Below are 14,090 nucleotides of genomic sequence, written 5' to 3' on the forward strand. Positions count from 1 at the left end.
TTAAATCCTTTAGAGAATATGTACAAATTTCTTTTGTAAAACATATGTTGAAACTTCCATAGCCAGTATATATTGGCAGTAATTTGCAGTGCAATTAACAATCATAAAGCACTGCAGAAGAATAAAAAAATATTGATAAGTATGCTTTAATGGTATCAAGTAATAAAAATTGAGTACGTAACTAATATCTCTGTAGATTTCGAATATTCATGTAACTTTGTATAAGGTGGTCGCTTATTGATATTTATTTTACCATACAGAACACAGAAAACTTTATATAATAATGTACGTAAATTATGATTAGTATATCTATAAGCAATACCGATTTTTTGTTACTTCAACTATTTGCTCGTCATTATTTTTTTGATTAAGATATAAATAGAGCTACGTTTTAATCTTTTTTATTTTCCTTTTCGTATTGATGAGATGTATTTATACTCTTTGTAAAAGATAGAGAAGTAATGTTACCAATAGAGGGGAACAAATGCAATAACAAAGTTCTTAAATAAATCAAATCATAATACTTTTTTTTTAAGTACTCATTAACAGTGTCTATGAAGCGAAACATACCTTCACGAACATTGGAATGGCATTCCTCAATACAGAATGCAGTAATTATGATCACGCGGCTATAATAGCTATATGGTAGGAACCACCTATATCCTTTTAAAAAGAAGGAGTCATTATTTATAACGAAACAAAACTTATACGAGAACTATACATAAGCTAGTTTCTCAGTCAACTGATACAAGATTTTATCCTTGCTTTTACAAAGTAATCCGGCTATCCAAGGACAGAAGTGTGTATAGTTCAATGACTACACGATTACGTTTACAACTTATCCTTGAAACATTCTTCCGATCTCTAAAGCTAATAGGGCGTTAGATGAGTCCCCGTTTTTTCTTATAATCTTCTAAGTTTAGTGATCGCCGAGGTCCTGTGTCTTTGATATTGCTAATAGGCTTCGGCAAAACACTAACAGGATTATCTGAAAAAGTTACATTACATAAAGAGTTACAAGAATGATCTCACTTAAAAAAAATATAATTTATTTACGATTGATAAGAAACTTTTGTACACAACTTACTCGGAATCGGTACCTCCAAATCTATTGTAATGTCAAAATCATGAGCGTTAAATAAATCTTCAGTGCTTTGCTTCTTCTTTGTCTCCTGTCCGTTTTCTTTGTCGTTACTTGTTGCGACAGCATCAGTTTGTTGGGGAGCTGTTTTATCGTTTACCGGAGCCGCGGTTGCTACGTCGTCGTCTTCTGGTTTATAAACCATCCTTGGTTTTGTGCTACGTCTAGTAAACGGATCGTCTACCTTTTTACCTTTGTTAGCTTTGATCTCTTCCTATAATGCAGAAATTTATATATTAGTTACAGGAACTCGTGAACCTTCAATATTTCAATATTTTAAATTACCATTATAGCTTTTTCTGCTTCCTCGACGTTCTTCTTCCGATTACGATCGTTAATGTATGATATACTGGATATTGTAGCAGTTCGCATTTTATCCAGCTCCGAAGCACGTTCCTCAAGCTCGCTCAGTTCTTGATTCAGTCGGCTAGCAGTTTCATCGTCTCCTCTGCAATTAGCTGCATCTCTTTCTCGCATGAGCTGTGCTTTCTTCATCGCATAGTTGTACGGATTTTGTTTAAATCTTTCCTTCTCCCGTACTATTTTCTCTATGTCTTCTTCTTTAAATTCATAAACCAGAGCTTCTTTGATATCTTTCAATTTCTGTTCAACCTCTTCGAATGTGGGCATAGATATTCCTTGCAGAGCACAAGTTTCTTTCCATTTGAAAAATTCAGATTCTGTGAATTCTTGATTTGACACGAACTCTAGTCTAAACACGCGTTCCTGAGCTCCATGTCTTAACTTTAAGCCTTTGTTTGTTCTTGTACCACCGAGCTGATAAATTTTTCCTGTTTCACAGACTCCGCTAATTTCAGCCACTCTGTAGACGGGTTTTCCGTTGTTATTTCCAATTCCAATTCTGACAAAGCAGCCTTGCACTACTCTGTCAAAGAAGGGTAAGTGCACAAATCTCTCCATTTTGTGGCGAGACAATCTGATTTTGTTGAGATCTTCCTTGGTACTAACGTATATTGGCTTTTTCGGTTTAGCCTTGTTACTAGTAACAGATCTGTAACGTTATAAAGTTACAATTAGCATCGTCGAAATATTGTTCTTAATTGAAAATAAAGTTACAATTAGCATCGTCGAAATATTGTTCTTAATTGAAAATAAAGTTACCAACTTTTTGTCATTATCAGAATCGGAATCTCTACTGTCGCTTGAAGACGACCTGCGATGAGATGACGGTTTAGGAGCTTCTTCATCTTCACCGCTGTCCGATGAACCGCTGTCATCTGAATAAATATCAGATGCCTTAAGCTTTGTTTTATTTGCACCTCCTTTGTGATCGTCTTCCAATTCTTCTTCCTCAATGTCCTTCGATTGTTGTTGCTGCTGCTCTATCCTTTGTTTTTCCTTTTCCTCTGATGAAAGAATAGATAATGTCATTAAAGGAAAATAATCTTCGAATGAAAATTAATTTTAAATTACCTACAATCTACTTAATCACTTTACCTCTTTCCTTCTTCTCTTCTCTCCTTGCTTTCAGCAGAGACATAGCATGGAATTTTTTGTCTTGCTTCTCCTCTATTGTCTTCTTACGATCCTTACTTCTTTCCTTAGGATCTGGGGCTCTGTCTACTTTCTTCTCTTCTGCACTCTTCTCCTTCTTCCTTGATTCCTTTTGCTTCTTCAATTCCTGTTTCTTGGCCATCCTCAATTTCTTTTCGATTTCAAATCTTGTTTTCATTATCTCTCTTTGTTCAATGCGTTTGAAGATTTCTTGTTCACGTTCTTTTTCTGTCATTTGAGCAAGTCTTGCTTGATCCTCTGCATCTCCCATCAATTTGTCATCATATCCATCATTAAATTCTTCCTGGCTGGAATCAGAGACACTAGCATCGGAATCTGATACCTCACCTGTAAATGTAAAATGATTATTTAATATCACAGAAATATTTGAACATTTAAATATTTAATTCCAATGTAAAGTATTACCTTCTTCTGGTTCAGAGACCTTCTCAGGTTCTTTTTCACCAGCACTTTCTTCGCTGCTAGACTTTGTCATCTTTCGTTTATTTCGTTTAGTTGGCACTTTCTTTTTCTTATTTTTACCAGCCTTTGCACCCCAATCATCATCTGAATCTGATGTATCTGAATCATGTTTGCTATCTTTTTTAGCGGTTCCTGTGTCTTCATTGGATTGAGAGTCATCTTGCGATTTTCCTTTCTTCTTTTTAGCAAGCGATAACAAGTCCTAATTCATGGGAGAGACATTTCATTAAAGATCAAATGTTTCTCGTACATTGGAAAAGTGAATAATGCATTTCAAAACAAAGTTGATACACAACTTTCAATTCATGAACTTCATACATTTCTAGCATTGGAAAAACTTTTGATTTCTATTTCAATTTATTAATAAAGAAATGATCTCTGTTTAATTTCAATTCCTGTCAAATTCGTGTACCACTAATCTCGTAATACGTTTTGTTTAGCAACAATCCCTAAAACTCGGGGCTTGTATACCAGAAGAACAATCGTTCCTAAAAATTAATTAAAAATCTGACACAAAAACTCGAGCGCGTATCTAGCAGTACAACAGGTTATGTAAAGTAATTTCCATTCGTATATCATGTACAATAACTTGTAGCAAAGGTGCAAAGTCGATTCGATATAAATAACATTACTATTAATATCGAGACGCAGAACTCTCGAAGAGTGTGAAATTGAATTCAAAACGCAACGCAGCCGATATGCAACACGAGATTTTTATGTAAGGTTATATCATTTACATTATCCAAATCCGAACCACTTTCCGACACACTGCCACTACTGTCAGAATCTATAAGAGCCTGATTCTTTCTCTTTGGCATCGTCACGCAGATATCCGTACGGAGATCGTGAAAATTGCACGCCCTCCCGACAAAGACAAATCTAACGTCATGCAAGACACAATAAACTAGGAAGACCGCGTAGAACCGAAAACGTTAAACATCAACGCCGATCAAGAATAGCGTTCACCACGCCACGCATTATTTCATCGAACCTGTAACACAGAGCGTCACTGACTCTCTGTAAATGCTCTCCGCTTTACACAGTTAAACACAATAGTTGTCCACCCCACTCTTACCATTCATAAGAGGTTATGAGAAACCGCATTCTTATCTATGGTAGAATGTTTCGTGACATAAATGATATACAAGGTGTACGTGAAATTCAAACATAACATCGTACAAACAGAATTTAGATAATACACTGAGAAAGATTTATATTCGATTTTTTGAGAATTGAAATTATATGAAATAAAATTCCTTCCCCTTTCTTTATTTATTTAACGAATCGCGTTGTTTCTGAATTACTGCAGTTTCGAAAACACCCGGTATAACGTCAGACACACGTGATACGTTCTGTCAGGAACGAACTTGCTGTAATTCATATTTCTTTGATATTTTCATTAATAACTGTGATAATGTAGAAATATTGCTACACTTTTGCAATGAATACCGAGACAGAAATATTTATAACGTGTAAATAAATTGCTCCAGAGTGTCAATTAGTAGCGCATAGTGGGTAGGTGCTTACCTACAGTCTCGTGTTATTAGCGTTGTTACAAACAAACTGTATGTATTTATTTTACTAATTCTGAGTATATTTGTTCGTTCGATAAAAATATTTCCATACATATTTTATATATAACGTTTATACTGCGTAAAAATACAAATTTCATGTTTCATACATAATGTAACTACACAATGGAACTATAGAAACCATAGAAGAGACTTAAATTCTTTAATAAGTTTTTAAATTCGAATGACAATGTGTAATTTTGTAATTTTCATTTCAATCCGTGGCATAGAATATCGCAGCATAGAGAGCGCAGTTGTTTTTCAGAAGATTTTACAAATAGTAGTGGGATATACGAATTTTCCGTTGAACGATATACTCGTTTAAAGGTATTTCCTCCCTTCGTTACAAATTGCATGCAGAATTAAATATTCCATATCATTCGCAAACGTATCAATTAAAGGACTGTTCCAATCGTAATATTTTTCTTTTACAATTAACGCATTATCGTTTCGTTTTTTAATGATCTCGCAGATACTGGCTTATCGACCTTAGGAATATTTTCTTTCATTGCACTGGTAATCATGGATGTTGACACTTTTTGCCGTCAATGGCGTACGATAGACGCATCTGTGTCGATGTGTCAGAGAAATTTTGTACTATATTGGATTTTGTATGACGTTACCGTCAACCAGTGAAATGTAATTATAGGAGTGGCATTTACGAATTAATTGTAATAGATAGTAGTGTCGTAGAGAAACAGAGCATTCTAATTACGGATGTTTAAAATTAGAATGCTCAATGGCTGTGAATATGGAAGTAGACAAGAGCACGTCCAAAGAGGTTGACACACAACTTTCGGCAAGCAATTCGATGGAATTTAAGGATGGTGTTCGACGCGAGAACAACGAAAACGTACGAGATCTCCGGCATTCTTATTCGCCACTCGATGATAAAACGATTGACAGCCGCAAATACGATCGTACCATTGTATACGCACAACTCGACGATGCCGAGGTTTTCGTGAACGAATTACCTGACAATCGAGTCTTAGGAAATAAAGAAGAGGGGAACAGTATAAGGAACAAGGAGAAAGGAATAACCGAAGACATGAAGGTTTTGCAGAATGACAGCAAAGATCAGCAGGCAGAAGTAACGTCAGAAAATTCAACCGATGGCTATGCACATCAAGCTCCGTTAGCTTTTACAATTGATTTTGGCAACAAGGAAGTCGACACAACCAAGTATCAAAATTTATTTGAGAGGTACAACGCCAGGCACAAGAGAAACCTTTCTACATCTAAGGTAGGTTCTCTAAATCTTAATGGGGAAATTAATGAAAAGTTAATCAATGTCATTAAAATGTATATAAACACCAAGAATTAAAAGTAGAAGTCTAAAGTCTGTTGTAAAATGTAACTAAACTGGGAATTAAATTTTTAGGTAGAAATTAACTCAAGAAAAAGTGCCACATCATTTTCGTCAAATTCAGTACAAAAACAAAAGGTTTCCAGTACACATTCTGAAGGATATTTCAGTAGTGAAGATGACACAAAAAGAAAAACAGATCAATTGTCAGAGAAATTAAAGCAATTAGGTAATTTCTTTCTTTTTTCAAATGTATATGGTGATGCCTTTTTGTTTAACAAACATTTAACTGAAAGTGTTTTGTTTTTAGTATGATACATATAAATTAAAAATTTAATCATTTCATAGAGACATATTTTATATCTCTTCTATCTCTGTTACTAAAATGCTTCTAACTTATAACATAATTTAATACTTTTTCCTAATGAACATATATTTAATTTGTATTACCCAAAATAATGCTTGATTTTTTTTTTTAACTCATTGGAGAACAATTCCTTTTGAAGAACAAATACTGTGTAATGGAAGACTATATCTGTAATGTATGAGTCATGATGAAGTCACCTGTACCATGCTTTTTAATATTCTTCTCATGTACCTTCAATATGTTCACAGTATGTAGGCTGCCAACACGTTACTGACTTTAATCACATTTATATTAAAATATTTGATTATATTAAATTGAAGAATTGTGATTACTGCATATAAATATCTACATCAACAATTTATTTTCATTGTAGATTTATATTTGTTTTATGTGTTCCATTATATTTGTACTTTGGTATGTGATACTTTATGCAATTGTAACAAATTTTCCCTTTTTTTTAGGTTCAAAATCATTTTCAAAATCGTCTAATGCTACAAAAAAATCCGAGTCTAACGTGAAAGTAACGAATTTTCAAAATAAACAAGACCTAATGACTAGATCATTCGAACAATCAAAACAAAATAAATTTCCTCATAAAAATCTTTCTCTAGAGCTTACTTATTCAGAAAAAAAGCGTACACCATATTGGGGCCCTCAAAAATCTGCTACTATAAACGACTTAAGCCGAATTCAGTCTAACAACTATGATGATACTGTTAGTGAGAAACTTTATACAAAAAATATAGATCACGAAGATGATTACGAGCATTTGTCCGACAATGAAAAAGTGTCAAACATCAGCTATGCCAGAAAGAAAAGTATTATCGCGAAAGAACACAATTTATCTAGTGTTAAATATACAGTAGAAGTAAATCCAGATGAAACAACCGAGACCAACATAGACACTTTTAATGTCAGCAATACCGGTGCAGGCTCCGATGATGAAATCAGTGAAGCTGGGACATATACAATACACAAAGACTACACTGACGAAGAAAAAGCAAGAATGGATATTGATAAAGTGTTTAATGTTGGTGTTTTCACTGAAGATGAATCCAATGAAGCATGTATTCATAGCTTTAAGGTAAATTAATTGAACATTAAATATTTATTAACAGTATTGTACGAGTATAATAATTTTATTTAAATAACAATTAAAAATATTTCGTTTTACAGATGAGTGCTTCCAGGGACAACAACACATGGATATCGGAATGGGCGAGTCAAGTAGCAGAACATAATTCTCTTCCACCAGCAATTGGTGGACTAACCGGCCGCACCCCACCACTAAGTCCTTCCAAAATACCGTCTCCAATTCATACTAGATCTCAAAGACTGGCTCGTAGTCGCACTGTATGTCATTGTTACATAAGTTGCTTTAAATAATGTGTCTGTTAAAAATATCTTTACTATCGTGATATTAGATCAACGTTTTTTGGCAGTTTTGGTTAACGTTTATTACATTTATATAATCATTTATATCAGGAACAAAACGACAGCAACTTAGATGTAGAATCGTATTTGCGAATGAAGGAAAGAATTGGATTAATGTCGAACCAACATATACTTATTGATTCTGGTGGAGAATCAGATGATGACACCAGCAACAGTTACAATACTCCTCCACACAGTTCACAACGAACTCCGGTACACGGTTCGTTGGCAAGACGCGGAAGCTTATCTGAATCTCTCTTTAGAAGAATTAATACCAGCGAAAATAGGAGAAGCCTTCGCAAATATTTAAGTTCAAACAAATCTAAGACTGAGGATGTTAACGCAGAATTAAGTAGTCCGTCCAAAGATTTTGCTTCCCTTCATCTAGGAAGGCGAAGTAGTTCCTTGGACAGGTGAACAGACTTTTATAATATGTATATAAATTTATTTATAACATGAAGATTATAAATTACTGTTAAATATTTTTGATTAATCTCCCAGGAGAGAATACACATCCGATACAACCGAATCCAATACGTCCAGGAGAAGCAGCATGAAGTACTACCAAGACGATGACATTAAATACACAACTAGCCCCGTCTTAAGCCGTCTAAGACCATCTACACCAAAATTAACTAATAGTCCTATCGTAACTCGCAAGGCAGTTACGAAAATTGTTAATTCACCTGTGCTGGAAAGAACTAAGCACTTAACGAAATCTTCCCCACAAGCAAAAAATATTGGATATTTTACTTGTGTCGAAAACAGGTGAATAGATCAGATAAGAATGAAAATTATTCCGTTCGCAAAATACTAAAATTTGGTTGTTTTCCTTTCAAGTCCGTACATGTTAAGAAAGTCGAATAGTACAGCAAGTTACCACGAAGCAAACATTGGCTTTAATAACAAAGACTTACTACCAAAAGCAAACAGTGTTCTTCAGAATAGTCCAAACCTTCAACGTAATCTAAGTATCCAAAGATCGTGTAGCAACGCAAATATTAGAAATATAAAGTCACAGAGTCAGTCCTCGCGGCGCAGTAGCTTTAACAGTAGTGACATCGATAGAACATCTTCAGGCGGAAGGTGTGTTGCTGCTTCCGACAGTAGCAGTGAAACTGGTGAACAACAAGTGAAATCTTCGTTAGCTCCGGCAACTACAGGAATCAAATTGAATCGAGCTTTCAGTATAAGGAGAGCAAGGTACTTCCATAAATATGTAGGAAAAATATCAAATGAAGAGTTGAACAATGTGAACCGTATGTCATATTCCACAGATTAAATTGTGAGTCCGATACAACTCCTAATACCACTCCAGAAGAGCGACGCAGAAGAGCGCAAAGCGAAGTGAAAGCAGTAGCCCCGGCGAAGAAAGAGCAAAATTACCATCGAAGTCGAGCAACTAACGTGAACACTCATAGTAAGGAACCTGTAAAAAAATCGGAACCTGCGAAACCTAGAGCTGTATCACTGTCAAGGACTGATAGTACTAGACTTAGTATAAGAGTACCGAAATCAGCTCATGTGAGTGTTTATAAAATCCTTACAGAGAGATTTCTTCATTATACTTGATATCGTTGAATTATGTTTAGCATACTACCACTACACAGCGACCTAATCAGAGAGTAAATAAAGATCAAAAGTCTGGTAGAAGTAATTCAACTTTGACATCGAAGGAAGTTGAATTTCAGAATTGGAAGAGGAGGAAAAGTTATGATCCAATGAAAGCAGCTGCTGAAGGTAGAAAGAAATTAATGGATAATACGAAGAAACACCACAGTACAGAAGATAGTACAGGAAAGTGAGTATTGTAAAAAATATTTTTAAATGTTGTATTTCTACAGTACTCGATATTCTTACAGTCACGATAGCTCTGTGTTACGATCGGCGAGTTTCCATGGGACCGGTGGTGCTCTTTCATTAGCCAATGAATGGTCCGACAACGAATTAAATTTTGCTCAGAATGACAATCAAGTACCTCCGCCGTGTAGTCCACAGTTGGTAGGTAGATGAGTCTGTCATAAAAAAAATATACATTTCTATTATGAGTAACTAATATCAAATTTGTTTGTAAATAGGAAAGCGATAGTGATCTAGAAACATCATATTATTTGCAAACAACTCAAAATGTTGTCACAGCTATGACAGCTCGTATTACAGTCTGTCGTTCACCTTTAATGGATTCGGATAACGAAAGCGACGAAGACACTAGTCATAGTTTGCATAAAAATATATCAAAAACATTACATCAGCCTAGCGATACAGAAAGTAGTGACGACCGTCAGCAGTTCTCGCAAAATGTTATTTCAAACACTAAATATAATAGAGCATTTAGGTAATTATAGTGCTTTATAGAAACTTTGCTACAATTCTTATAGATCAATTAACGTATACCTTTCAAAATCTTACTTACAGTTTACGCAGGGCAAGATTAGAATCCCAACCAACAAAATTACCAACAAATACAAACAATAAAAAGACGGTAACGCATGATACTAGAGGGAAATCTGAAACTATTACAAGTATTAGTAGGACTGATTCTGGTCGCTTTAGTATGCGATCAAATAGAACTTCAAATACGGTATGCAACACTTTTGTTTTTTAACATATAAAACATTCCTAGAGGTATGTACATTTTAGGGTCTTAAAGCAAAACCAAAGGAAACTAAGAAACCTGTAACGCCAAATGCAAGAGAAGTTGAGATGCAAAATTGGAAACGTCGTAAGAGCTATGATCCTATGAAAGCAGCCATGGAAGGGAGAAAAAAGGCAGGATTAGCAAAAAAGAGTGTGAATGCAAATCTCTCGCCGAGGTAAGCAGTTGTTCATGCTTGTTAATGGAGAACATAATATAAAAGAATTTTATTGTCGTATTAATATAAGAAGTAATTGTTTCACTGTGTTGGTAGGACTGATAGCGATCGATAATCTAATGATAGAGACCGTCGGTACAAGCAAGTGGTACGGAAAAGACTTGTTTGATTTTGTGATGTAGATTTTTTTAAGAGGTACATTATAGAAGAAAACGTCATCTCCCCATTTTTGCTATTACTGTATAACCTCTTGAGAAAATCATGTTGCAATAATGCTGCTTTTTGAATTTATTTACTATTTACATTAATTCATTGCCTATTATAATGCAACTTTTGCACTTTTAATCTATGAATACTATGGATGTGTGTCTATTCGATATGATTTTATGTATTATCGATATAGTAATGCCTAGATTAATGCTTAAAATATATTCCTGGAAGATTAAGCTTCAAATGAAACAGTATATCACGATATAAACATTTATATCGCGTTAATTGAGGCAGCGTTAAATGGGAACTTAACTATATACGAAATTGCTTTTATTTGTAGCAGCATATAAAGGTATAAAATCCATATTATTCACTATTTATTTCCTGATTTCATTTATCGATGTTTCAGTGATTCCAGTCACAGAAGCATTTCATTATTATGATCGAAAGACATTCTTCTTAAAAGAGATAGTTAGAATTACACTAATACACCTTATAATGAGTGTGCGAAGCCGAAATTTTTCAGCCTAATTTGTTGTGGCTTATTAATGTGATACACAGCTAGATTAATTTTTGAGCCTCATATTGACACGTTTGATTTGCATGATCCAAGAAAGAACCAATATGTTTTTGGTTCAATGAACCTATTCCCTTATCACTGTTGCATATTTTCCCTATTAAAATAGGCGTAAAAATCGAAATTCTTCAAATATCGAATATAGACGTTTAATAGACGATCATTCTTCTTTATAGAGACACACATGGGAGATTAGTTTTCATGTTTACAATGAATTGATTTTTAGTAACTGGTTCTTTCTTCACGTTCTTTTAGTTTAAGAAAACTGTTGTTTGCTTTGTTTTTAGTCACGTTGCAAGATCACGCAGTTTCCATGGCTCATCAGGATTCGGAGTTAGTGATTGGAGTGATGAAGAGTTGGCTATATCTGCAGATGAAACTACTGTTTATTGAAAGTCACAGCATTAATCGTATGATGTGAATCGATTCAGTTAAAATGAAATTCAGCTGTAGTAGTCGATGTATATAAAAAAAAGTAAGAAATTCCGTTCTTACAGAATTACTCTATAAATAGTTCTACACATTTGAAATTATATTAAATGGTGAAGAATGTTGAAAGATCTTTTCTATATTAAAAGATTCTATTTTTTGCAACTTTTAACATTAAGAAACTATAGATCTATATGGCTATCAGTACTGTTCTAAGTTGAAGTACCAATATTTAGCAAAATTAATGCGTAACTTTATAATATTATTGATAATTCGACACTCTTATTTTTCAGTTTCGCTTCTATCAGAGTTTAAACAGTGATTCCATATATTAGAATACGTGAAGTTGAGTATCAAATGTTGAGTGATTAGGAAAAGAATACACATCAGAACCTTCTGAAGTTTGTGGTAAAAAAAAAAGATATAGTTCCAATCTTAGGGCCTAAGAATAATGAATGCTAAATATAAAAGATCGTGTGTGTTATTGGTTTAATTGTAATTGGACCAATTATATAGCAGTATAGAGACATTGATATCTTCACATTCTAGGTTTCAGTTCTACGGTATCTCGGATTAGCATGTCAATCCCGCTATAGCAATTTATGAACATACTTGTTTACAGTATTTCATGCTCTCTAGTTGATTTTAATCAAAACCTATTATTCTTTCCTGTACAATTGAAATCGATATACAATGATAACAATACAGAAAAATTATTTGTGTCTGCAGGATGGAGAACAATTACTTTCAATTAATTTAGAAAAAAAATGATTTTATATATATATATCATGAGCTCATATATGAACTATCTGCATTTCAGCATAGTTATTGATATATATAAAAAGAAATCAATACTATTTGCTCCTGAAATGTGCAATGAGTTATTGTAATTACTTTTCACATTGAATAATTTAACAATTAATGTGATCATAATATGCTTTAAGATAATAGTACATATTAAAGTATTATATTTTATTATTGACCAACTTAACTGTACATCATTTTGTTTATTGTGAATTGTGTAAATATTAGGAATATTTGAATTAATTCTGAAAAAATAACAAAATTTATCTTGCATAATCGCTTAATAAAATTAATGCGATTCGTGCGTTCATATTGATCTGAATACTTTAAACACGTTACAAAGAGCCGATACGTACGATCATAATATTGTCCATGGAATTCGAATACGCCCGTGTTTAAAAATTGATATTACTTCATTTTGCGGCTTGCTGCTCTGTTATAAATTCATCGATTACTTCGAATGCTATTTAAAGCAGACAAATTAATTATTTTCTACTTGATTGGTCTGTATTGTACCTCTTTTTTATTGCATAATTTTTAACATATAAATCCTACTTCGTCTGCAAGTGCATCTTTTCCATAAGTTTGGTAAGATTTGGGAACCTAGTAAATTCTTTGAAGCATGAAAAATGGCATATCATTTTATGAAAAGTTATGCAGTGAAAAATATCATATCGTATAACGCATATAAAAAAAAGAGGTATTGAACAAATAGAATATAACGTTACACTTTATTTAAGGCTTACTTTGAAAAAAGTTCATCTTTAAAAAAAGAATTGTATGTTCTGCACATTATTATTATTATTATTACTATCATTATTATTATTATTGTCAAAATGCACTTTGTTTGCTGTATGTTTTGTTTTAATAACCCAAAAAGGCACTCCTTATAAAGCTTTTGTTGATTTCAGTTCTCCATATCCCACATTTCCAGTTGGTTCTAAGCTATATAGTTCATAATGTAAAAATACAGCTTCTTATAAATAATATTTAACAGTTAATTAGTTCTAATTTAACTTGTACTATGTATGAATAATCTTCCAAGAATGGTGCAAAATAAGTTTCATGTTACAGAACATTATGTTTATAATATGCAGATTTCTAATGTCATGTTACAAATACCAAGGAATATGGTTAATATTGTTGCATCTTGTTTTAATGTGAGTATTCATTTTACGCTCTTCCTTCGTCTCAAAGAGGGCTTCCACTGTGAAGGTCATTGTGATTATAAAATGGCTAATGCATTATTTCATATATATATGTATACATACGTGGAACGAATAATAATTGTGTTCTACTTTCTAATTGCAAAAGCGAGAATCGTAATATTTTACGTTTGTCATGATCGAATTGATGATGAATCGCGCCTCTAATTTATGAACTTAGTATTAATGTAATGATGAATTAACAGCAAACTTTATTACATTTATTATTTTTATA

General features: G+C 33.3%; 2 protein-coding genes across 7 annotated transcripts; one reads left to right on the forward strand and one right to left on the reverse strand.

Moving 5' to 3' along the window:
• Positions 1-506: 506 nt before the first annotated feature.
• On the reverse strand, positions 507-4,171 carry Rtf1 (RNA polymerase-associated protein Rtf1). The gene is made up of 7 exons (XM_031984152.2): positions 3,877-4,171; positions 3,083-3,341; positions 2,600-3,004; positions 2,268-2,508; positions 1,427-2,153; positions 1,088-1,355; positions 507-988 (listed from the first exon to the last, which is right to left on the reverse strand). Exons 1-7 carry the CDS (start codon positions 3,955-3,957, stop codon positions 882-884), a joined length of 2,088 nt encoding a protein of 695 aa, XP_031840012.1. The 5' UTR covers positions 3,958-4,171; the 3' UTR covers positions 507-881.
• LOC116430259 (uncharacterized) lies at positions 3,814-13,505 on the forward strand. Of its 6 annotated transcripts, none has more exons than XR_004235675.2 (16): positions 4,453-4,704; positions 5,183-5,953; positions 6,092-6,245; positions 6,845-7,467; positions 7,560-7,736; positions 7,869-8,230; positions 8,319-8,585; positions 8,658-9,020; positions 9,095-9,341; positions 9,410-9,618; positions 9,680-9,818; positions 9,896-10,152; positions 10,233-10,398; positions 10,458-10,630; positions 10,727-10,825; positions 11,705-13,505. XR_004235675.2 is itself a non-coding variant. In XM_031984150.2 (16 exons), exons 2-15 carry the CDS (start codon positions 5,450-5,452, stop codon positions 10,743-10,745), a joined length of 3,660 nt encoding a protein of 1,219 aa, XP_031840010.2. In that variant the 5' UTR covers positions 4,453-4,704; positions 5,183-5,449; the 3' UTR covers positions 10,746-10,778; positions 11,705-13,505. The 6 variants fall into 6 exon arrangements, 4 of the variants coding, with proteins under 4 accessions (XP_031840009.2, XP_031840010.2, XP_031840005.2 ...); XR_012998807.1 differs by lacking the exon at positions 10,727-10,825 and having other exon boundaries at positions 11,705-11,892; positions 12,140-13,505; XM_031984150.2 differs by having other exon boundaries at positions 10,727-10,778.
• Positions 13,506-14,090: the final 585 nt, after the last annotated feature.

The sequence above is a fragment of the Nomia melanderi genome, chromosome 6 (genome assembly GCF_051020985.1).
Source record: "Nomia melanderi isolate GNS246 chromosome 6, iyNomMela1, whole genome shotgun sequence".
In the NCBI taxonomy this organism is placed as follows: Eukaryota; Metazoa; Arthropoda; class Insecta; order Hymenoptera; family Halictidae; genus Nomia; species Nomia melanderi.